This window comes from Tenrec ecaudatus, chromosome 11, assembly GCF_050624435.1.
Source record: "Tenrec ecaudatus isolate mTenEca1 chromosome 11, mTenEca1.hap1, whole genome shotgun sequence".
NCBI classification, from domain to species: Eukaryota; Metazoa; Chordata; class Mammalia; order Afrosoricida; family Tenrecidae; genus Tenrec; species Tenrec ecaudatus.
Genome location: NC_134540.1, coordinates 8,552,786 through 8,578,503, shown reverse-complemented (window position 1 = coordinate 8,578,503; position 25,718 = coordinate 8,552,786). Strand labels below are relative to the sequence as shown.

The 25,718-nt window shown below is 50.7% G+C and overlaps 1 protein-coding gene across 1 annotated transcript in view; it reads left to right on the top strand.

Annotated features, from left to right (window-relative positions):
* TNFRSF19 (TNF receptor superfamily member 19) overlaps positions 1 to 25,718 on the top strand; it is a 71,494-nt gene that overhangs the window by 25,894 nt on the left and 19,882 nt on the right. Inside the window, exons 3-5 of the mRNA XM_075562823.1 lie at positions 3,040 to 3,150; positions 16,724 to 16,902; positions 20,951 to 21,036. Coding sequence (XP_075418938.1) covers positions 3,040 to 3,150; positions 16,724 to 16,902; positions 20,951 to 21,036 — 376 coding nt within the window. The remainder of the gene's footprint in view (positions 1 to 3,039; positions 3,151 to 16,723; positions 16,903 to 20,950; positions 21,037 to 25,718) is intronic.

The window sequence follows — 25,718 nt, the reverse complement described above, 5'->3', positions numbered from 1 at the left end:
GGACTCGGTGGCAGTGAGTTTGGTTTGGTTTGGTTCCCCCCAAAGGCTTAAAAGCAGACGGAGAATTTTAATATGTGAAAGCTTTACACAGAAGCCCCAAAATGGCATTCAAAACGAATCGACCCTTACTTAAACATGGAGATGTAACGATGATCTATAAGCATATTAAGAATTATTTCACTCGGAATCAAACCAAAGCTGTCCAGTGGGTTCCATCCAATTCATAATGACCCTGCCGGACAGAGGACCGGAGAAGATGAAATCCAAGTTCACTGCCATCCAGTCACCCGACTGTGAGCAACCCCGCAGCGTAACCCCCTGTGCCACCAGGTCTCATTTCACTGGAGGCCAAACCCACAGCCATGGAGTGTATCACTGTTCACAGTGACGTGGTAGGACAGAGGGGGACTGCCCCTGTGGGCCTCTGAGGCTGTAACTCTACGGGAGCCGAAAGCCTCAGGATGCTCCCTCACAGCAGCTGGTGGTATCAAACTGCTGCCCTTGTGGTTGGCAGCCCCAGTCGCCTCCTAAAAACCTTCTTGGAAAACAAACAAAGTAAGATGAAAAAAGAGTCAAACTGGACTCCGGGATTCAGGAGATGTAAGAAAAGCTTTCTGTCGTTGGAGCTGCCAAATCTTAGAATAAAAGGGTCTGGGGAGGAGGTGGGATCGCTTTCTCAGAGAGGTTAGCATCCCCAGCCCTGCCAAGGACTCCTGCCTCTTTCCAAGAACCATCATCAGTCCCCTCCCAGCGTGGTCGTCGGGGAGGAGTGAAGAGACGTGGGGAGAAATTTCTCGACCTGTAGTCCCAAATAGGAGCCCTGTAGTGGGCATGGAGCTGCCAACCTCAGGTCCGTGGTTCGAAACCACCGGCTGCTCCAAGGGAGACAGATGAGGCTTTCTAGTCCCGTAAATAGTTACAGTGTCGGAAGCCCAGTTTTACTCTGTCTTGTAGGGTCGCCATGAGTGTGAATGGACTCAATGGCAGAGTTTGGTTTGGTTTGGGTAGTCCCAAATCATCCTATCGTCCCAATCTCCACCTTGAATTACCTTTCCTCCCTGTCCTAGGCGTGAAAGCTTTGGTTTTGTGGAAGGAAATCAGCAGAGATGGTTACAGATAGCCCTGCTTCTCGGTTGAAGTAGTTTGCGCTAAACGATTTGCCTTGCGTCTGCGTGCACCTCACTCGGGTATAGGCACTGTGCACGCTGCGGCTCTCCACTCCTTGCTTCACCAGGTTGTCAGCTCCTTTCAGCAACGCAGCCTGTACCTACTGCTACTGAGTCAATTCCCTCTCAGCGTGACCTGGCAGATGGGGCAGATCTGCCGCAGACAGTCCCTGAGGCTGTGAGTCTTTCCAGACACACACGCTGAAGCTTCCGCCACGCAGCAGCTGGTGGATTCGAACCATCAGCTTTTGGTTAGCAGCTGCGCCGCTAGGATTCCCATCATCACTTAGGAAATCAGAATTCTAGCCAAACATGGTCATTTGCTGAGAAAACAGCTCTACTGACCATATGAGGGTGTGTGGAGTATCTTCATCAACTCCGAGACCCTGTTAGCACCCACATTTCCCCTGAAATACTATTTAGTAAGAGCAGATGCACACTGTGTTGTAGGATGGAAGTGCCCAGAGTGAGCTTGATTTTAGATAAAATCACGGGGGAAATGCTTTGGAAAATGGCTTCCAAACTTGGTTTTCTGCCAAGGGTAATCTTTCCCATCCTATGAACCAAGGGACCCAGAGGCACTGTGGGATAAGATAAGCATTGGACTGCTACTGAGAAGCCGGTAGTTCAAACCCACCAGGAGAAAGATGAGGCTGTCGGCTCCCATAAAAGGCATACCGTCTCTGAAACCCTATATGTATGTGGCTGTGATGAATCGCAATTAACTCCGTGGCGGTGGGCCGGGTTTGGGGGATTTTCCTTTAGAACCAGAGGTTGCTTGGTAGGACAGAAAGTTTGTGCTGGACTCTAAATAGTAAAGGTTGACTGCTGGAACCCAGCTCAGCTACATCGAGGAAGAAAGGAGTGGTGATCCGCTTCCATAAAGATCACAGCCAAGACCCTGTGGCCTCGCAGTTCTGCTTGGGCTTAAAAGCTGCCATTGGGACAGGATTGACTTGATTACACTGTTGATGGATTGTTTGTTTGTTTGTTTTAACTTCTAATTTTTTTAATGCTATGAACTAAAATGTATGGCTGGATTCCACACACCCACACCCCAAAGAAACCAAAAACACCACACTTTAACCTCCATTGAATCCATTCTGGCACACAGTGACCCTTTAGGACAGAGTGAACTGCTCCCTAGGGTTTCTGAAGCTATAGGTTTCAACGAGAGCAGGCAGCCTCCTCTTTCTGCATCAGAGAAGCTGGTGGCATCGAACTGCTGACCTTGTGATTAGTAGCCCACTACGCCAACGGGGATCCTTGGTCGGGTCCTCCTAAGTGGTTCGAGGGTCAGCAGTCAGAATGTCAGCTCATGTTTGCATGATACTTGTACTCTGAAACAGAGCCATGGTGGCACAGTGGCTATGTGTTCGGCTGCTAACCTCAAGGTTAGCGGTTTGAAACCACCAGCTGCTCCGTGGGAGAAAGACCGGGCTTTCTACTCCCGTAAAATTGTTACAGTCTCAGAAACTCTTGGGGCCAGTTCTACCCTGTCCAGCAGGGTCGCTGTGAGTTGGCATCGACTCAGTAGCAGTGAGCTGAGTCTCTCCAGGGGTTCCTGAGTGTTGCAACTGATAAAGCACTCCACAACCAGCCAACAGCCTGGCGGTTCCAGCTCACCCAGTCACCTCGGCAGAAAGGCCTGGCGGTCTGCTTCTCCCTAAAGGTCACAACCTTGAAAACCTTGTAGAGCTGCTCTTCCCTGCACATGTGGTCTGGCCAGCCATCCTCAGCAACAGCAGACTCACGCGTAAATTCCAATGTACTTTCCCAGGAAGGACACAGTACCCCTTTCTTGAAAAAAGTTCACCATAATCAAGTGTTTCAGGATCACATTTTGTACAATGTGTTTTTTTTCCCTTTCCAGTCCTGTAAAGTGATTTGTGAGACAGGAGACTGTCGACAACAGGAATTTCGGGATCGGTCTGGAAACTGCGTGCCCTGCAAACAGTGTGGCCCCGGCATGGAGTTGTCCAAGGTACGTGGGGAATGCCTGCCGCGTGGGGGACCTGTTTCAGAATGCATCCCGTTGAACGGATCTCTCCAGTACCCTTGACTCTCTGGTTATTATGAACAGGTTCTTGGCTTCTTAGGGCATTTTGGCCAAAGGAGACACAATTTTCTCATCAGAACTTTTTCGACAGGCGGCATATTGGTCGCAAGTTCAGCTGCTAAGGGCAAGGTCAACTGTTTGAAACCACCAGCCACTCAGCAGGCGAAAGACAAGGCTTTCTCCACCTGTAAAGAGTTAGTCTCAGACACTCACAGGGGCAATTCTACCCACCCTGTCCTATAGCGTCTCTGTGACTCAGTGGCAGTGAGTTTGGTTTTGGTTCGGTGGAGGAAAAAAAAATGAGTTCTAGTATCCAGAATCCAACAAATGTCAGTATTTTGTTACTGAATTGGTAGAATTAGCACGTTGCAAGTTTTTCCCTAGTCTCTGGCTGGTATAAATGGTTCCTGTGCTCCGAGGCTTTCCAAAAGGTTGGAGATTCAAGTCCATCTAGAAAGGCCTCGGAAGAAAGGCCTGGTGACCTACTTCCAAGAAGAAGATCCGCCATTGCAAGCTCCTTGGAGCTTGGTTCCACTCGTGGGGCCGCCCTCAGTCAGAGGGGGCAACTGGTGCTTAGGTCTTAGTGTTTATAATGCACGCCATGGCCGGCCCAGGGATCAGGAGAATAGTCACAGCATCTTAAATCAAGATAGAGAGTAGCTCCTCCCCTGATCAGGACAGTGAACGGTTTTTTGGACAACACAGGCACTTGTGTTGCCCTCTCCAGACATGCATACATTACTCCCAGAAGCACTTTAAATATACTTGCTTTACACGCTGTTTCCTAGCAGGCCGGGGGCGGGGACGGGGAGTCATTGGATGGCTGGGTCTGTTTTACGGATCTTGGATATTCTCCGGAGTCTCCCCTCTTTCTCAGTCTTCTAGCCCGGCTCTTAATTTCCTGAGCTTCGGGGAAGATGTTCCCCGTTGAGCAGAGTTGACGGATCTCTTTGTTCTAAATACAGCATCAAAGGCTTCCCGAGAGAAAAGGAACAATCGACTTTTCTTTCAAGTGACTTTTCAAGGGAGTTCCTTTTTTCCAGGGAGAGAGCCACTCTTCAGAGTGGAGTTTGTCATGCCCGGTGTTTGATGCTGGGCCCGCAGCAGGAAACAAAGGGGGGATGCATTCTGCAGAGAGCTTCCTGGTAGCTGGCTGGGCCCCTCGCTGGTAGTTGGGCCCCATCAATGGTGGGCTTTCAGTATCCTGGGCTTTCCACGGAGATGAAAGAAAGAGAGCTGAGACTGGAAATGGGTGCGGTATCTAATTAGCTGCAGCAGATAAAAGCCAGCGATTAAGACACAAGATAGCATTGCCCAGAAAATCAACCAGGACTTAGAAATCTCAAACAATAAAAAAAGGCTGTGATTGAAAATAGGGATATGTTAATTTGCAAAGAATGACAGTGACCAAGCAGTAAGAGGGAGTGGAGAGTGTATAAATGGAGAGGGAGTCTGGGCAACTTGGAGGAAGAATGAACTGCTTTAAACTCTCAAAGGCACTGCCATGGAGTCCATGCTGACTCCTAGTGACTCCCTGTGGGTTTCTGAGACTCTCATTGTTTTAGGGGAGTAGAAAGCCCAGTCTCTTCCCAGGAGCTGCTGGTGGTTTTGAACCACCAACCATGCGGATCACAGCTCAGTGCATAACCACCCCTTGCTTTGGGGAGGGGGGGGGTACTCCGTAAGTTACAGGGTGAACTCAAAGAGAAATAAACAGGAGACTAGCACATCATACCATATCAAAGTGACTTCCATTTGGAGCCCATTCTGAACTGCTAACTATAAGCTCAGTCGTTCACGCCCACCATCCGCTCCATGGGAGAAAGACAAGACATTCTACTCCCATGAAGATCTACAGCCTCAGAAACTCACAGCAGTGATTCTAGTCCATCCAATGGGGTCGCTTAGGGTCCAGGGCAATGAGATTTTGGGGGGTTTGAAATCATTAAAGCACATAAACTTAGTGATGAAAAATACAGGTGTTGTGTTAAATGACGGATAGCCACAACTAAGGCTCTCTTGATGGTAAGCGTAGAGGTGGGGGGGGGAGTATGTTTACAGGACAGAAAAGCTTACAGATACAGAGCCCTGGATTCTACTGGCCGCCCCCCGCCCCCCGCCCCGAGAAAGGTGAGGCTGTCCACTCCCATAAGAGTTAATCTCCTGGAAACAAAGGGGAAGCCGATACCAAGGGCTCAAGTAGAAAGAAAATGTTTTGAAAATGATGATGGCAACAAATGTACAAATGTGCTTGACACGATGGATGGATGGATGGATTGTGATGAGTTGTACGAGCCCCCATAAAATAAATTTTAAAAAAAAGATTTAGTCTCCAAACCCCAAAGGATTCATTCTGCTTTGACCTCTAGACTTGCTAAGGGCTGGAACTGACTCAATGGCAGAGAGCTTAGCTTTGGTTTTAACCTAACGTTGTGATGTTGTTTGTTTCGCTTTCCTGAACACCACATCAAACTCCTGCCCACGGTTCTACAATCAGATAATTCTGTCCGGAATCACGAACCCCGGTCAAGGGCATTCATGCTCTGAGGTTCTTCCAATTACAAACGGATCCTCTTGGGAATGCGTTGGGGGAAGCAGGTGTAGTTAAACTTTCCACTTGTGGTTTCCGTACTCCTAATTATTATTTTCTTTGGAAGTTCTTCAATTCCAAGTGGCCGAGCTTCATAGCTCATTGTCAGATCCGTGCTGATTTGAACGTGTACTCCCAGCTGGCTGGTGGGTGCTGGAATGGAATTCCAGGAGTCTGGCTGGCTGCAGGCACACCCTTCGGGGGGCGTGGTCAGCCTTTCCCCCTCAGGTGCGGGCTGTGAGTGCCATCGGTGGGTTTCTATTAAAAGCAGCTGGAGGCTGAGGCACAGCCGGCATCCTCACTTGTTCTTATGAGCCGGTTGTTGCAATCGCAGTTATTAAGACGGCCAGAATCTCTATCTCAGCTTCCAGAAGACCTCCGCTGCTTCTCTCGATCAATCGCCTCCCCTTCTTTGGCCACTTTGGTGAATGGTAACGTTTCTATCTCCTAGGCTGGGTACGTTCATATTTGTCAGACATTTAATTAACTCACCCCTAATGGGATGATGGAATGAGTCCTGCCTGGTGCTATAGTGGTTACCCAATTGGGTTGCGGAGCCCCAAGGTCAGCAGTTTGAAACCACCCACGCCTCTGAGGGAAAAATATGAGATTTTTCTAGGCTCTTAAAGAGTTACAGTCTTGGAAACTCACAGGGGCAGTTCTACCCCTGACCTATAGTGTCGCAGTGAGTCAATATTGCCTCGATGGCAGTGAGCTTGCAGTCTGTTTCTTTAACATGATGGTGAACCCTGATGGAATCGGATTTATGTGACGGGCTGCTAACTGCAAGGTCAGCGGTTCGAAACCACAAGCTGCTCTGTGGGAGAAAGACCAGACTTTCTACTCCCATAAAGTTACAGTCTTGGAAACTCACAGGAGCAGTTCTGTTCTATCCTCTAGGGTCACTATGAGTCTGCATCGACTCCATGGCAGTGAGGTTTCTCTTTTGTTGTTTGTTTGTTTGTTTGTTTGTGAGCTAAGGCGATGGTCAGAGCAACTTCTCTAGGGTGTTGTTATCGGGTTGAGCCCTGTGGTGCAGTAATTACAAGTCCGCCTGCTAAATGCAAGGTCAGCAGTTTGAAGCCTCCTGCCTTTTGGGAGAAAGACCTTTCTACCCCCTTAAATGTGGTCGTTTCTAAACACCCCCCCCCCACCACCACAGCTCCACCCTGTTGTGCAGGATCGCTGGGAGTCCCAATCAGCTCGAGGCGATGAGTTGAGTTTGAGTGGTGTTAGCTGGTATTGATGGTTTCTTGGGCCTTAACAGGGCCTTGGGGCCAGATAGTCCCCACTTCTGATCCCAAGCGCAGGTTCCCAAACTTGATCAGCCTACTTCCTCCCTTTCAGGAAAAAAAAAAATTGCTGAGAGCCCTCCTGGCAATGAAAGTCCAGTGTAAGTGTCTGCGCTGGCAGCCCTGCCCGGGCTGCAAAATCGGTCCAGCGCCTCCTCCCAGGGGGCAGTGCCTCTCCCAGTTTGGGAAACACTGCTCTAAAGGAGGCCTCTTAATTGACATAGCTGGACTCTCAAACACACCTGTGGATGTCCTTCTTCTCTTCCTGCCCTTCAAGCAGGGGAAGTAGACCGTGCTGGCCAGCATTGACTGCGAACTAGCCACACCATTTCCTCTATTCGGTAATGGGGGTCCCACAAGATTCATTTGTAGGGGAATCCATTGCAAACTTCACTCCCGGAAGGGGATGAATAACAGAAATGTGGGTGAAGGAAGACAAAGGCAAGTGTAAGAGACGAAATAATCATCACAATATAGAATTGACCAAGGATTCCCGAATGGGGGAGGGAGGGGGGGAAAGAGGAGCTGATACCAAGGACTCAAGGAGAAAATGTTTTGGACATGATGATGGCGGGCAACCTGTGCAAATGTGCTTGATACGGTTGCTGTATGGAATACTCTAAGGAGCCCCCAATCAAAATGATTTAAAAACAAAAGATTCTGTTTAGCTATCTTGGGTTGCCTCGATTTGGCCTCGATTTATACAACCCCACCCGCAGTGGGAGAAAATGCTGCCCAGTCCTGCATCATCCCCACTGCAGACCAGAGACTTTGCAGATCACCAGGCCTTGCTTCCTCCGCTGCCTTCATCTGGAAGCTCTGCTGAATCATGCTCGGCCTCTGCTGGCAGACGGGTGGTGACCGTGAGGGGGGTGCAGCTGCCAGGACTCGAACTCTGGTTTCCCACATAGGAAGTGAGACTCGTGCTGTGAATCACCGGAGAGATGGACCTGCTTCTCAGACATTGCTTTGTGAATGCCCGGTGGCTGTCCTCACAATCCTGACTGCGGTTGAGCCGTTGTAGCCGCTGTCTGTGCTTCCGTCCATCTCCTGGAGGGTCTTCCTGCATTGCTGGGCTAGGACGTGCAATAATTCCCAAAGATGGGAGAACCAAGGCACAGAGATGAACTCATTTGTCAGTAGTAAGGAGCCAGGCCAGTATCGATAGAAGGTGAAGGAGCCAGTTGGAGAAATGGAGAAAGCCCTTTCTTTCTTTTTTTAAAAGTAATTTTACTGGGGGCTCTTACAACTCTTATCACAATCCGTACATTCATCCATTGTGCTGAGCACATTTGTACATTTGTTGCCATCATCGTTCTCAAAACATTTGCTTTCTACTTGAGCTCTTGGTATCAGCTTCTCATTTTTCTCCTCCCTCCCCCACCTTCCCTCATCACGAACCCTCGATCATTTATAAATTATTATTATCTTGTCATATCTTACACTGTTCAATCTCTCTCCTTTCTGGTGCTGTCTGGACGACACTGATCCGTAGAGCTTCCTGTTGGGGAAACCAAAACAAAACTCTCTGCCAGCAAGTCAACGCTGACTCCCAGGGAGTCCGTAGCACAGGGTGGATCTGCCCCTGTGAGTTCCCAAGAGGACAACTCTTCCTAGGAGCAGAAAGCCCCATCTTTCTGAAGAGTGTCTGGTGGTTTTGAGCTGCTGACCTTGCGGTTAGCAGCCCAATGGATAACCACTGCACCACCGGGGCTCCTCCCTTCTGGAGGGATGGAATGGTTCTATCTGTGGGGTCCAGATGGTACCCACTGGCCCACGTACCTGGTTAATGAGCGCTTGAGATGTTGGCTGGTATCGCCAAGGAAATGGCTTTGAAATTATCTGTCCCTTTAACTGGTGCAGACGTAGCCTTAGGTGCTGGTGGCTGGTCAACAATGAGGAACTTTCCTTAGGAAACTCTGGCTTCCAAAGCAGAGCGGCCCATGCCAGGCTGTCTTACCGTGTGTACAGCCTTCTTTCTGTCCTTCCGTCAAACCCTCCCTGTCCCTGGCCAGCAGTGTCTGCGACACATGTCTGTCGCGGTTGACGTGACAGGTCCCCCTTCCACCAAAAAAGGGGGCCCTAGCGTCGAAGTAGGTTATGGGTTGGGCTGCTAACCACAAGTCCAGCAGCTCGAGACCACCAGCCGCTGCACGAGAGGAAGGCGAGATTTCTATTCCTGGGAAGAGTGACAGCCTTGGAAGCTGATGGGACAACCTCACTCTGTCCTGGAGGGTCGCTGTGAGTCGGAATCTGATTGATTGAGTTTCCTTTTGAGCGTGGCTCCCTTCCGCCACCGCATTGCCAAGGTCTCTGCCGTTGACATGAAAGATAATGAAGAATGTCTCTTTCTTTTCTTCTAAGTCTGAGATAAAAATACAAGATCTGGTTTATGCTGCCTCATAATTAAACTCTGCTGGTCCCTTGGAGCCTAACCCAAACCCCAAAACCAAACTGCTGCTGAGTTGCTTCTGACTCACAGCGACCCTGTGGGACAGAGAAGAGCTCCTCTCCCTGGCGTTTCTGACCCCGAAGAATAGGGCAGACAGCCGCCTCTTTCTCCCTCAGAGCTGCAGGTGGTCTCCAACTGCCTGCCGGACCCTTCGCAGCCCCAGGCTTCACTGGACGCACCACGGGGCGCTCGATTTTTGGAGCCTGAAGTGACCCTTACCCCTTTGCCTAGCTATGGCCCTTCCTTTGGCTCCTGAAAATAAACATAGCCATGGGGGGTTGGGGGGTGGGAGGGGGTGATTTTTGGCTCTCTTGTGAGAACCACTTTCGATTTGGGGTTGTAACTGTCTAGAATTTGCGGGTCCACAATCCTCCTCAACAAGGACGGATGCCAAAGGAGTGCTCAGCATTAGGATGTCCTCACAGCAGGCTACCAGGAAACGGCTTTGCACTTGAAAGGGGTCTGGCAGGGCTCGCAAAGTCCTCTTTTCTAACCAATTACCGGGATGACTTTTGTTCCTGTAGGGGGTGGGGGTGGGATAAACTTTTCCTCCCTGGACTCCATCAGCTCTCTAGTTTAAAGATGGCTGTGTGTGTGTGTGTGTGTGTGTGTGTGTGTGTGTGTGTGTGTGTGTGTGTGTGTGTGTGTGTGTGAGAGAGAGAGAGAGAGAGAGAGAGAGAGAGAGAGAGAGAGAGAAATAATTGCTCTGGGCTCTAGCACAGAATTTCTCCAAAGCACGCAGGTTCCCTGTAAAGACTTTGGATTCACTTTCACCGGACAATTCCAGTTGCTCCCTTTCTTTATACCTAATTGTACCTGATAGAATTCCATGGAGTTTGGCACGACAAGTCCAGGCTGGTGATTTTGAGGGGAAAACCCCCAACCTCAGAGTTTCAACAACGAAAAGTTGAAGTAGTGGGGGTGGGGTGGGGGTTGGGTTGTTTTAATGAAGGAAATTATACTTTAATGAAGCGAGTTAAAAAGCTGATCTCTCTCTCTCTCTCTCTCTCTCACACACACACACACACGCACACACGCACACACACTGCGACATGAATCTAATTTGTCGTTCCCATTTCTGCCTCCTCGTTTTCTCCACAAATAACATCTCCTCTGCCCACATTTGAAACTTAACATTTAACTCTAGGGAGATCAAAGAGCCGGAGTTAATAACTCAGGGGACGAGCAAATAAACAGCGCGTGTGCCCGCAGGCCCCAGAAGTCGGTTCAGGGACAATTGCTGGTCTGTGTGGAGCTGCCCAGTGGCCTGCCGGAGCTGAAAAGCAAGCGAGGTGGGACCGGCCAGTGTTTTCCTTACGGGCTGAGTTTGCAGAGGGAGAGGGGGATTCAGGATGGTTTGCTTTGAGCCATGTTGCCACTGGAAGGCCCCCAATAATGACTTTAAAAAAAATCCTTGGACAGAATGACAGAGGGACTACAGCCGCCAACTTGGGTAGAAGTGGCCCAGCTGGAAGAAGCTCCCCCTTGCCCTGGAACCCAGATAAGGGGGTGGACTCCCAGCCACCCCACCCAAGCTAGAAAGACGTACCCCAACTGGTAGACCTGACCAAACCCGGCCACATCCGGTCCACCCCAACTCAGGGGGAACTGGTGTCAGCGTTGAGCTAGGTGGTGTCTTCGGGGGCTGATTTTTCCTAGACTGGATGCCCGGGTCTTTTGAGGGCCCTTTGAGTGGACCCAGCTGTTCAAGTGGGCAGTATCACTCCCCTCGGCCAGACAGATCGCTCCCCAGAGTAGCGGGGCTTTTCAACATCAGTTTGCGCAGCAAGTGTTGGCTGATGAATCGCTGGTTTGTTGGCTAGGGAGCCACGTGGTGCAGGAGTTCAAGTAAAAGCTCAGCCAGTAAGTGGAGGGTCAGCGGTATGTACCCCTCTGTGGGGGTTAAGATGAGGCCGCGGGCTTCTGTATGGAGCTTTGGAAACCCTATGGGGGGCACTAAGACTCTCTCCTGTGGGATCAGGGTAGTGGCCTGGTTATTATTTTTATGAATGGCCAGTTAAGTACCATGTCCAGCTTTGGGAAAGACTGGACTTTCACTCCGGTGAAGAGTTACAGCCTACGAAATTCACAGGGGCAATTTGACCCCGTCCTATAGGGTTACTAAGAGTCGGCATTGACTCCATGCTACACAACCGTGTGTCTTAAAGACTAAATGTGTTGCTTGCATGACGGCACACGAGCCTAATGCTGAAAGGAGCCCTGGTCCAAGGGGTTGTACATTGAGCTGCTAACTGCAAGGTCAGTGGTTCGAACCCACCAGTCGCTCCAGGGAGAAAGATGGGGCTGTTGGTTACTGTAAAGATTCAAAGTCGTGTAAACCCCATAGGGGCAATTCTATTCCATCATACAGGTTGGAATCAAGCCCATGGAGGTATGTGAACTAATCCTGTCGCCCAGGTCACATGACGGACTGCCTCTTGTTCGTCTCCAGCCCTACCTTCCTCCACCTACCACTTAATCCCTTTCTACACACACACTACTGCCATCGACACCCCAGGCCTACAGTTGTTGCTCCGTCCTGCACCTGCTCCACGAGTGGATTCAGATCAAACTCCTGTCAGCCATGCGGCTGGTTTTCAGAAATAATTCACCAGGCCTTTCTTCCTAATTGAAGGAATCCTGATGGTGTCGTGTGTATGCCTCAGGCTGCTAATCTCCAGGTCAGGGTCAGAGGTTCGAAACTACCAGCTGCTCCTTGAGAGAAAGATGAAGCTTTTAAGAGATCCACAAGGGGGCAGTTCTGCCCTGTCCTGTAGGGTCGCCATGAATTGGAATCAACCCAATGACAATGGGTTTGGCTTCTTCCCAGTTCTTCTGAGTCTGGAAGCTCTGCTGAAATCAGCTCAGCATGCTAGCAACACAGAAGCCCCACTCACAGGAGGATGGCGGCTGCTTGTGAAGTGTCTGGGTGTGGAATCAAGCTCTCCTGCACAAAAGAGGAGAATTCTACCTCTGAGCCTCCCCGCTGCCCCCCACAGCCCCATACAACTCACACATCCGTGCATACCAGACCTGCTACATTCAGCCTAAACCCCACACCATGCGTGTGGCTGGCTGATGCCCTTCTTGAAGGGCTTTCATTTTATCTCATCAGAAATCTCTACGGACCTTGTCTTCTTTCTGCTCTTGTATCAGACCAGCTTGCCGAGGAATATAATAGACCAGAGGAAATTGCCCCTTTCTGTTCAAAGTTGAGGAGCCCTGGTGGTGGAGTGGTTCTGCGCTGGACTACTGGTTGCAAGGTCAGAGGTTTGAAACCTCCCGCAGCAACACGGGAGAAAGACAGGGCTTGCTACTACAGAGCAGCCTGTCCCGACACTGTAAAGAGTTACAGTTTCGGAAACCCACAGGGACAGTTCTCCCCTGTCCTATAGGGTCACTATGAGTCAGCATCCACTCGATGACAGTAAGCTTGGTTTTGGTTTTGGTGTTCAAACATTAAGGAGCCCTGGTGGTGGTGTGGGTTAGGCATTGGGCTGCTAACGTGTGGTTTACAGTTCAAACCCACCAGCCACTCTGTGGGAGAAAGATGAGGCTGTCTGCTCCCATAAAGAGTTTGGGGGTTGCTGTGAATTAGAATTAACTCGGTGGTAGTGGGCTTTGGCAAAATTAGGTCATCGTACCCCAAGGCAAGGCGAGCTACTCAACATTGACGTGGTGTATTTGGCTGCTCACTTACGGAAAGGTTAGCTGTTTGAAAAATTATTATGTATCACTTAATGCTCACTGCTCTCAAGTCCATGCCGACTCATAGTGACCCCATGGGACAGGGTAGAACTGCCCCTGTGAGTTTCAGAGACTGTAAGTCTATGGGAACAGAAAGTCTCTCCTTTCTCTCTGCCCTGACCTAGAAGTTAGTAGTCCAACTTGTCACCGCTATGCCACCAGGCCTCCCCTGGTTAAAGACCAGGGTGGGGGAAAACGTCACGGTAAAACAAACACCTCATTGTGTTTTAGGTGAATGTTTACATGCAAATGAGTTTTCCAGCCCATAGTTCATACACAGATGGACTCAGGGCATGGGTTGCAATTCCCACCCTGAGTCAGCACTGTCCCTTTCCCTCCCTGAGCCTCCCCCTGCCCCACACTCCACCCCACCATTTCTATTCACCTGCCCCGCTCCCTGCCTCTCTCCTCATTGGTGTTGGACAAATGGTGCCTATTTAGTCTCGTAAAACTGATCGTAATAAGGAGTGCTTTAAGCTCCATTGCTGTTACTGCATGCTTTATGCTTCATAGGCCTGTAGATTAGTTGGTGATGTAGTGGGCTGATAGCCAAAGGACAACAGTTCAAAACCTCCAGCTGCCCAATGGGAGAAAGAGGAGGTTCTCTGTTCCCCCCAAGATTCATTCTCAGGGAGTGGGGGAGGGAGGAAAAATGAGCTGATACCAAGGGTTCAAGTAGGAAGAAAATGTTTTCAAATGATGATGCAAACATGGGTACAAATATGCTTGACACAATGGCCGTATGTAGGGATCGTGATAAGAATTGTATGAGCCCCCAATAAAATAATTGTTTAAAGCTGTAAGAGCCCCCAATAAAATGATTTATTTAAAAATAAATAAAATATTTTGGATATAAAAAATGAGGAATTCAAAGTCTCGGAAAATCCACGGGGGCAGTCCTTCTCTGCACTGTGAGTGCTCATTGACTCGATGGCAGGTGTTTTCTCTGCACCCTTAGCCTTGCAGTCAGGTCTCACGCACATGCAATGCACTGGTGCCCTTCTTGCTGCTCCTAACATTGCTGAGGTTCTTTTGAACGGCCGAGCGTTCGAAACCTGGAGCGTTCGAGACCTCGCGAAGGGTTAACATTTGAGTGTGTAATTTTCCAGACCTCTCTCTCTGTGTGTGAATATGTATGATGACACACTCAAGAACCCAAGGAACTCCGTAGCGTAGTGATATCACAGTCAGCCTCTGAAGTCAGTGGCGTGGGTTCAAGTCCCGGGTCTCATGCTAGCTCTGAAACCTTGGAGAAGCCCTCCCTGAGTGGCACAAATGACTCACACACCCCACCGCTCACGAAAAGACTGGGGGTTTGAGCCCACCCAGAAGCACCTTGGAAGAAAGGCCTGGTGAACCACAAACTCAGCCACGGAAAGCCCCATGGCTTTCCGTCCTCTGATCCACAGCACAAGGTCACCGTGAGTTCACTCCATGGAAACTGATATGGTTGGTTGGTTGTCTCTTTGACACTGGTGGGGCGATATCCCTTTTCTGAAGCTCAGTCCCCACCCCACCACGTGTGACACGGGATTAATGATCATGCTTGTGTCTGTCATTGGGGAGGAGTATGGATTGTGAGAGAATGCGTGCACAGTTCCTGGTATGGAATGGAATAAATGCTCGGTCAATGTTACCAAAACTCAAACTCACTGCCATTCATCGATGCCAACGCATAGAGACCCTGCAGGAACAGGGTGGAGCTGCCCCTGTGGGATTCTGAGACCGTCACTCTCCACAGGAGTGGGCAGCCCCATCTTTCTCCTTCGGGGCAGCTCATGGTTTTGAACTGCTGGCCTTGCAGTTAGTGGCCCAATGGGTAACCACTACACCACCAGGGCTTCTCTGGAAAGGTTAATATTTATTATTAATTATAAATGCCAATACTTAATATTAGGAATGTTTTTGTAAAAGAATGGAATCATGCTTGTAATTATTATCACTTATTTTTTTTAATGTCTTGAACATGACCTGTGTCAACAAACACATCTTCTCTGTGGTTGTATGATAGGCTGGACTTTCTTTAAGTCCTGGTGGCACAGTGCTTAAGCACTTGGCCGCCAACTGGAAGAGGTTGGCTGTTCAAACCCACTAGCTGCTCTGCAGGAGAAAGATGAATCTACCTGCCCCCATAAAGATCCCAGCCCCAGAGACCCTGTGGGTCAGTTCTACCCTGCCCCCCCCTCTCCCGGGCTCATGGTGAACCAGAATTGGCACACAAGAGGAAAATACTTTCTGCAGTTCTTGAACAAATAGAACTGACCATATGTTCATCAAAACCTAAACCAAACCAAGCCAAATGGAGTCGATTCTGACTCACAGTGACACTATGCAGGGTTTGCAAGACTGTCCATCTTTATGGATGAGAAAGTCTCATCTTTCTCCCTCAGAGTAGCTGGTGGGCTTGAACCACCAACCTTGTGGTTGGCAATGCAGCCTCTAACCCACAGCACCACCAGCGCTTCTTAGGTAGATCATGCTGTGTCATCAAGGCAGTCCCGGCCCATAGAGACCCTATGCGTGGCAGAATGAAATACTGCCCAGATCCGAGCCACCATCATGATGGTTCGTTCCCCTTCTCGAGCCCTTATGTGGATCAGAGCGCCATTTGTTTTACCTGCTTCTGGGAAGGAACACTTGTCCTGGGGTCCACACGTAGAGAAACTGGAGAATGTTCTTCACTGTAGAGTTGTTGTTTTTTAACCAAAACGAGTATTTGGTGTACTTTCAAGGGATATGTAAGAATCACTCCGCTCCCAAGAAATACAGAATTACTAATTGACCTCAGCTAGATCAGCTCCGGGGTACAAACACCCATGGCCATCTCGCAGGCCTGCCCCCGCCTTTCCGGAGACAGGAGCTTCCTGCTCATGTCCTGGTTTGGTGAGTGGCTAGGCGTGTGTTTTTACCACCTTTAGACTCAGGTAGCCGCTTCCGCTGAGTTGATTCTGAGTCATAGCAACCCTAGTGGACAGAATAGAACTGCTCTCTGGGGTTTCCAAGACCATCCATCTTTGTGGGAGCAGACAGCCTCATCTCTCTCTGGGGAGCGGCTGGTGGGCTTGAACTGCCGACCTTGCAGTTAGCAGCTTGATGGCTTACTCACTGTGCCACAGGGCCCCTCCTCCTGTTTCAGTCCAGTGAGGACGCTGCCGCAGGGTTCATAGAGGAGGATACTGAAGAGGAGGCTGTCTGCTCCCATAAAGATGTACAGCCTCAGACACTCTCTGTAGGCTCTCGGTGAGTTGGAATAGACTAGACAGCTGGTAGGTTATTTCCTTAAAGCTCTGCTTCTGTGTACACATAGGCCAACCTTGCTGGACACTCGGTAGTGATCTCCCTGGGCCTTGGTCCGCTCTTCCTTCCTACCTGCCATGACTGACTGGCTCTCTCTCGCACGCCTGCTCACCTTCACAGGAGTGTGGCTTTGGCTACGGGGAGGATGCGGAGTGCGTGGCCTGCAGGCCACACAGGTTCAAGGAGGACGGAGGCTTCCCAAAGTGCAAGCCATGTCTCGACTGCGCCCTGGTCAACCGCTTCCAGAAGGCCAACTGCAGCGCCACCAGCGACGCCGTCTGTGGGATCTGCCTCCCCGGGTAAGTAGGGGACCCCGCCTCTTCCTCTCCCCTCTCATTCCCTTGCCAATCGAGTGGCTTCTGTCAAAGGCTTGTCTCTTGCTGCGCTAGTCTCTTGCTGTGTGTTCAGTTGGTTCTCTGTGCCTGGCATGTACATCCAAAGTGAAATAAACATGCATCCCGACACTGCTGCTGCTAGTTCCGTCAGTTTTGGTTCTGACTACTGGCAACCGTGTCAAACAAAAACAACTCACTGCTATAGATGCCGACCCTATAAGACCAGGTAGAACTGCCCCTGTGACTTTCCGTGATGAAACTGTTTATGGGAGTAGAAAGCCCTGTGTTTCTCCCAGGGAGCGGCTGGTGGTTTCGAACTCCAGACCTTGAGGATCACAGCCAAATGCATACCTATTACTCCACCTGTGTAGAGAACCCCAAAGCCATCTGATAAGCACCCCAGGTTTCCTACCCCTGGTCCCATGTATAACTCAAAACTCATTGCCTTCGATGAGGCGCTCCCTACTTCTAGCAACCTCACATGGCAGAGCAGAGCTGCCCCTGTGGGCCTCTGAAGCCAGCAGTTCGAAACCATCAGCTGCTCTAAGGGAGAAAGAGGAGGCTTTGTACTCTCTTAAAGATTTTCAGCCTTGAAATGCCACAGGAGTGGTCCTACCCTGTCCTCCAGGAGCACTACAGGTCATAATTAACTAAAGCGGTGAAATTTTTAAATTTTGAAAGTCTGTATGAGAGGAGGCAGCCTCCTCGTCCTCCCGAGGAATGGCTGGGTGGGTTCGAACTGCTGAACTGCAGCCCAGTGTGTAACCTACAGCACATCGTGGAAGCACAGCCAGGATGTTCCGTAGACACGAAGATGGCAGTACTTCAACTTGTGCTCTTTGAACGGATCCTTATGAGGGACCAGACCCTAGAGGGCGGCGTCTTGCTGCTATAGTAGAGGGCCAGTGAGGAAGAGGACCCTCCAAGACATGGGCTGACCCAGTGCCTGCAACAGTGGGCTTCAAACACAGCAACCACGGTGGGGATGGTGCAGGACCGGGCAGTGATTTGTTGTGTCAGATATGGGGTTGTTCTGAGCCAGAACGGACTGGACAGCACAGAATGACAGTCAAGAGACTTGCGCTGGACATCAGCCACCTGGCTGCTGCCCGTATCCTACCTCCTTGAAGAAGTGTCTGCTCCTCAGGGATGTGTCCAGAGGGGCGGGGAGAGCTCAGGGCCCAAGGCCTGGGTGTTGGGAAGCCGGCTCCTCTGTTTCCCAGTGGACGTGGGAAGACAGAGTCCTTGACCTCAGATGACAGAGAGCCGTGCTCCTTACAGTCACCCTCTGTGAGTCTGGGTAGACTAGAAAAACAAATCCATGGGCACACATATGTGTATAAGAAAGATTTATATACCAGAGCAATTGAACATGGAGAAAACATCCCAGCCCAGTCCAGATCAGTTCCATAAGTGTGATATTAGCCCATTTTTCCGATATCAATCTATAAAGCCCTCTTCAGACTCATGAAACCCATGCAACGATGCCGAATGCAGGAAGATCACAGGCCAGTGGGTGAAAAGTCTTTGGATCCAGTGGCGTTGTAAGCATCTCAGTGCTGGCAGGGCTCTCTCTGTGGCTTCTCCAGTTTCCGAGGTCCATGTAGCTTGTCTTCTGCAGTGTCTCCCAGGGAGTAGCAGAGAGAGAGAGAGATGTCTTCCATCTCCAAGGAGGAAGTACCAGATTTCCCAGAATTCTCAGGAGAAGGCCATTCCCACACAAAAGTCTCATTGGCTATCTCCAGATTGACAGCCTAGACTCCACCCCTACACTCTTAATCCTTAAATTGACACCAGATTAGGCCACTACCACATACCCCCACCTCCTGCTTCAGTTTTCTGCATGTTTGCTCACTCGTCAAAGACATGCTGCAGCAAAGCAGGCAGCTGACAACCTTTCCAAATCAGCTTCAGCTCGGGAGGCAGGCGACACCTGACAGCAACATTTAGCCAGCTGGTCTTGTCGGAATGTTCTGGTCATTTTTGACAGCAAGCTTTCTTTCTGCAAAGTCAGCAGAGGGTTAGTTGAAGCCCATCCTCCAGGCAGGAAGATTTAGGCACAGAAAAAGCAAACAGAAAACAGTGAATTCGCATTGCTCCCAGAAGAGGAAGAAGAAAAGTATCCCTCCCCCACCCCCCCACCCCTGCCTATGGAAGGCCATTGTTTTATCTTCCTGGTGGCTCTGTGTGTTAAGTGTCTAGACTGCTAAGGAACCTGAGCCGTGGACTGAAGAAAACCCAAAGCCAGCCTTACTGCCATTGAGTGGCTGCTGACTCACGGTGACCCCGTAGGACAGAGTACAACTGCCCCTGTGGGTTTCCAAGACTAACTGTTTGCAAGAGTAGAAAGCTTCATCTTTCTCCCTCAGAGAGGCTGGTGGTTTTGAACTGCTGACCTTGCCATTAGCAGCCCAGTGCATAAGCAGGACACCACCAGGGCTCCTAAGAATGAGGCAAATGATGCAGCCAGGAGGTTGGAGTTCACTCAGCGGTGCTGCAAAGGAAAGGCCTGGCCGTCTGCTGCCTGAATCCCGGCCATCAGAGACCCTGTGGAGCAGAGTGCTGTTCTGACCCTCATGTGGGGGCCACCGTGAGTTGGCATCCACTCACAGCAACTGTTGTTTTTCCGTTGTGGTGTTCTGCCTGGCCTCCTCCGATGCAGTTGAAGGACCTCATTTCACGCTCTCCCCGTTTTCCAAGTGAAGGTGTATAGCTTCATGCCAGCTTGCATCGAATGCATCGATTTGATTAGCAGTGACATTGAAAAAGGCAGACCGAAGAAGAATCGAGGCGTTTGAGTTATGGTGCTGGCGAAGACTATGGGAAGTGTCACGGAAGGCCAGAAGAACAGCCAGATCTGCCTTGGAAGAAATCAGCCAGCGTGCTCCTTAGAAGCAAGGATAGTGAGCCTTCATTTCATGAACTTTGGATTTGCCAGGAGAGCCCAGTCTCTTGAGAAGGACAGCATGCTTGGTAAAGGGGAAGGGCAACAAAAAAGAGAAAGGCCCTGGACAAGATGGACTGACATAGGGACGCCACGATGGCCTCAAACAACAGGACCGGGCAGCGCTTCCTTCAGGTGTGCATGAGATCACCATGAACCAGAACCAACTCGTGACACCCAGCATCACCGGCCACATGGATCGGAATGGACCCAATAGCAGTGGGGTTTTGGTTAATGATGTTTAGTGGTTACATGATGGGCTGCTAACAGGAAGGTTGACAGTTTGAAACCACCAGCTGCTCTGAGGGAGACAGGCTGGGCTGTCTGCTCCATAAAGAGTTAGTCTCCGAAATCCACAGGGGCAGGTCTGCCCTGTCCTCTAGGGTGGCTGAGAGTCAGCATGGACTCGTTGGCAGTGAGTTTAGAAGACGCTACAACCCTGGGAGCTGTACTACTGCTGTTTCAGATACAAGCATGTTTACCCATGGTGGACAGAGTTTCATTGGTGCTTCCAACCGGAAAAAGACTGGGAAGAAAGGCTTGGTTGTCTACTTTCAAAAGTCAGCCAAGAAAGGCCCGATAGTTCATTTTTTAAAAGACAACGCATTCAGCTGATAACCAAAAGGTCAGCAGTTCAAAACCACCAGCTGCTCTGCAGGAGGGGCACGACAAGGCTTTCTCTTCCTGTATGGAGTGACAGTCTCAGAAGCCCACAGGGGCAATTCTACCCGGTCCTGTGGGGTCACTATGAGTTGGCCTCAGCTCCATGGAGTGAGTTTGGTGTGGGGTTAGCCTGAGAAAGTGCTGGAAGATGCCCCTGAGTCAGAAAGGACTCAGAAAACACAGTGGGGGTTGGGGGGAGTGCACACGGATGTGTTCCTGCACAGCAAAGGTGCTGAGAGACCTGCAACACTTCCTCCTGTTACCCAGGGGGTCCTGCTGCCTCCATCAGCACCCTTTGGGAACATTCTTTTTAACAATAGATCTGTGCTGGCCATCATTTACGACAGCACTCTGTTTGCTCAGCTGTGATGAACTCGCTCACCGGCTTTTCCCTTCATCTCCTAGGTTTTACAGGAAGACAAAGCTGGTTGGTTTCCAGGACCTGGAGTGCGTGCCCTGCGGGGACCCCCCACCTCCCTACGAGCCGCACTGTGAGTGAACTTTACCCAAACGCCAGATGGGCCTCTGGGCTGGCTTTGCAGCGTTTTGTTTTTTGAGCTGGCAGACGGGTAGACCAGTGGCCACGTGCAAACGTGCAGGGTGCAGAGACCTGGAGAGGGAGGGGGGCTCCGGGTCCGCAGGCTACTCCGAAGGACTCCGTTCCAGGTCTTGCCTCTTACCCTCGATATGGACAGGAGGCCATTTCAGGAAGTTCAGGGAAAGTGGAAGAAAATGATTATGGGGTTTCTCTCAAATCATTTTTTTAAATCTTGCTTTATTGACACATAATTCACATATCAGGAGCCTTCAGAGAGTCGTGGTTACATGTTGGGTTGCACGTTGAAAAATCTAGAGTTTGAAACTCTCAGCCGCTCTCTAGGGGAGCAAGGAGGGGTAGGTTTCAATCCCCAGTCTGCCTCTTGGTTAGCAATGGAATTCTTCCCCACGATGCCATGAGGCTAACCGAAAAGTCAGAAGTTTGAAACCACCAGTTGGTTCTCAGAAGAAAGATGAGACTTTTTGAGACTGTAACTCAAGCTTCATCTTTCTTCTGAGAACCAACCGGTGGTTTTGAACTGCTGACCTTTTGGTCAGTCTTTTCTGAGACGGTACCTCAAGCTGAAACCCACCAGCGAGGAGGAAAAACCTGACAGTCTGCTACCGCAACGATGGCAGCCGAGGACATCCTCTGTGTCCTGTAGGGTTACTATGGGTCACACTCGACTTAGGCCACCTCACAACATTCCTAGTTGTCTAACACACTAGAGACCTGCCGCCCAGCTCTCAGGAGGGCATTCCCTGACCTGCCAGGCACCGACAGCCCCCTGCCCTCAGGTGAGCCCAGCTACCATTGTATACAGAATGTGGTTTGTCGTTAGGGGCCAGTGAAGTTGGTGCCAGCTCAGAGCAGCAGAGTCCTCTGTGAAACGGAGCGAAACGCCGCCCGGCCCTGCGTCATCCTCACAATTGTTCTTGTGGCTGAGCTCGGGATTATTGCAGCCACAGTGACAGTCCATCTCCTGCAGGGCCTTCCTTTCTTTCGCCACCCCTCCCGTGACCAAGCCCGATGTCCTTCTCCAGGGACTGGTCTCTCCTGACGACATGTCCAAAGTGTGTGAGGGCAAGTCGCCCCATTCTTGCCTCTAAGGAGCACTCTGGCCGTACTTCCTCCAAGATGCATCTGTTTGTCCTTCTGGCAGTCCGTGGCACTTTCCTGATGCTTCGCCAGCCCCAGAACTCAGATGGGTCGATTCTCCTTGGACCAAACCTGCAATGCAGTTTAAGTCATTACATTCACAGAGGCAATACTGAATCCCGGGTATGCATTCAGGAACACATCCCCAAGGGCCACCAAGGGTTTAACCAAGACACTGATGGTTCTCATTTTAACACTGGAAAGAGCTAGGGCTCTTTCTGTAATTTGCTGCATTTCAATGAACGTAATCCAGTCCGAGGTCAGGGGACTGGAAGTTTTTGCTTGTGGGGTTCTGGCTAAGGTTTTAAAAACACACAAGCCTGTTGTTTCTAGAGGATTCTGACTCACAGTGACCTGGTAGGACAGAGTAGAATGACTGCCCCAAAGGGCTTCCAAGGTGTAAATCTTTCTGGAAGCTGACGGCCTCATCTTTTGTCTCCCACAGATCCACTGGTGGGTTTGAACCGCCGACTTTTGGGTTGGCAGCCAAGCCACTGCACCGCTTGGGCTTCGTGGCCAACATTTCACACTCACTGACATCGAGTTGCTGCCAACTCACAGCTATCTTATAAGACAGAGTAGAGCTGCCCCTGTGGGTTTCTGAGACTGTATGTTTTTACGGACACAGAAAGCCTCGTCTTTCCTCCTACAAAGTGGGAGGTGGTGGCCTCTAACCGCTGACCTTAGGGTTAGCAGCCCATACGTAACCCATTTTGCCACCAGGGCTCCATACTAGCTAAGATTTACTCACTGCCATCGAGTTGATTCTGACTCAAAATGATCCCACTGGGAGAGGGAAGAACTGCCCCTGTCGGTTTCCAAGGCTGTAACTCTTTACAGTAAGAAATTCTCATTTTTCTCCCGAAGAGCAGCTGGTGGTTTCAAACTACTGACCTTTCAGCTCACAGCCCATCATGTCACCACTCCATACCAGGGCCCCTAGCCCCCATAAATTAGCCTCGGAGCATAGCTTCATGTATTGTTTTAGTATTTTATGCAGTACTTAAGTTATCATGCATGTTTTAAATATATGTATATATGCAGATTTATGTGTGCATATGTTCTTAGGAATTTCTTCATCTACGAAACTAGAGAAAGCAAAGCGAAAGCAGTGATTTCCCAGTGTCAGACATGCAGTCCACACAGTGAATAACCTTCCCGGCCGGGGTCGGACAGCCCGGGGTCTTTTGTGAACAGCAGTTCTTATCTCTGTAAAGAGAGGCTTGCAGCCTCTGGCACCGGGCCTGGGAATAATTCCAGCACAAAGCTCATCTCTTCAAAGGCGATCTTGAGGTCTCTGGGAGACGTTTTGCCAGGCGCCCTCTGTTTTCATTCCCTCTCTCCTTTGGGGCTTTGTAACTCATCCACAAAGAGCTACTTCTTCAGTGGTTGGGGGGGAATGGCCCCACTGTCCCCAGGGGTCCTGTGTTATTCAGACTCTGCTGCTCCACAGTAACACACTTCGCTCCCCTCCAGTCATGGGTTGTATTTCCCGGCCTCACTCAGCAGTGAGTGAGGTCAGAACATTTCAGAACCCAGGAGTGGCCATCCTCAGAATCCAGTATCTCTCCCTCAGGAGCCCGGGGGCTGTGACCCCTCTTGTAGCCTGAACCCCACCATGCGGCATGGCTTTCCCCATCTGTGGGGCTCTTTTTATGCCTTCCCACAAAGGAGCCCTGGTGGCGTTAGTGGGTTATGCTTTTGGCTTACGGCAAGGTCGGCAGTTCGGAACCACTACCTGAACCATGGGAGGAAGAAGAGGCTCTCTGCTTCTGTGAAGACCAGGGCATCGTGTTTGGTAGGGTCGAGGGGCAGGGAAAAGGAGGAGGGACTTCAACAGGATGGACCCACACTGTGACTGCAGTGATGGGTTCAAGACTAGGCACCACTGTGAGGATGGCGGGATCGGCAGTGGCTCGTCCTGTTGTGCATCAGTTGCCACGGGTCAGAATCAACGCCTGGTCACCCATGACCACAACAAAGCTTCACCGCCTGGGAAATGCTTCAGGGCAGTTAGTTCTGCTCTGTCCTGTAAGGACTCTCTGGGTCAAAATCAACTCGATGGCAGTGAGTTTTTTCTGTTTTGTTAGTTCTGCCGCCGAGTCCCTGGGGAGAATAAACATTCGATCCCCTGCTAGCCATAGATTGGAGGCTGGGATCCACCAAGAGGTGGTGCCTCAGAAGTAGGGCCTGGCAATGCACTTGGGGAAACCCTGGCCATTGAAACCCCCCCCAAAACACACACACACACACACACACACACACACACACACACACACACACACAGAGCCCAGTTCTGCTAAGACACACTTGGGGGATCGAATCCACGGCGGTTGGGACTGGTTCTGTCCTCACTTGCACCTGCCTGCGTTGGTCTGCTCTTCCCGGTTCACGCTCCTGAAGGAGAGGATTGGACTGATCTAGTCAGTTCCCGGGGCATCTTCTTTCAACATGTAGGTGCCCGCTGCCCCGCAGGGTCATGGGGAGTCGGGATGGACTTGATGCAGGGAGCTGGGTTTTCGGTTCTTTAAGGCAGTGGTTCTCCACCTTCCTCATGCCATGACCCGTTCATACAGCTCCTCATGTGGTGGCGACCCCCCAACCATAAAAGTAGTTTCGTTGCTACTTCATAACTGTCATTTTGCGAGTTATGAATCAGATGACCCCTTTGAAAGGGTCATTCGACCCCCAAAGGGTCGTGACCCACAGGTTGAGAACCCCTGCTTTAAGGGCTTTTTAAAAGAGCCCTGGTGTGCCTTGGGTTAGGCACCGGGCTGTCAGTGCTTCACCCACCAGTGTTCCACGGGCAAAGAGAAGTCTCTCTGCTCCCGTAAAGATCAATAGTCTCGTGAACTCTGTGGACTCCATGGGAGTGGGGAGCTCAGTGGCCCCCTCAGTGTGCCGCCTGGGCTTCTTCGTAAAGGGTGCCTTCCATCTGCAGTGGAACAACTCCAAGCCCTGTGCCCAAAGAGCCATGCTCGCAAATTCATGCTCTCAGTGACTTGACAAGGAGCCCTGGTGGCAGTGGTTATGCGTTGGGCTGCTAGCCTGGAGGTCAGGGGTTCAAAACCACCAGCCGCTCCTTGGTAGAAAGATGAGGCTGTCTACTCCCATAGAGAGTGACACTCTCAGAAGCCCACAGGGGCAGTGCTACCCTGTCCTACAGGGTCACTATGCGTCAGCATCAACTCAATGGCAGGGAATTTGGATTTGAGTTCTACTCCTACTGGGCCATTCTGTAACAGAAGGCTCAACTTCTTGGGTGTTTCTGATGTGTCTCCTCCCATTTTGCAGGGGGTGTGGGTGGGGGGTGCTGCTGTCCCGAGAAATGGCCAGTGACTGCCGGTGGGTGACCGGCAGCAGCAACAGTTTCCAGGGCGCGGGATCAGACTGAGCTGACTAGCTCTCTGCAGCCAACCTTGGGTTTGTGACTGTGGGGTGCCAGTGATCCTCCTTTGGTGTGGGCCCCCACCTGCA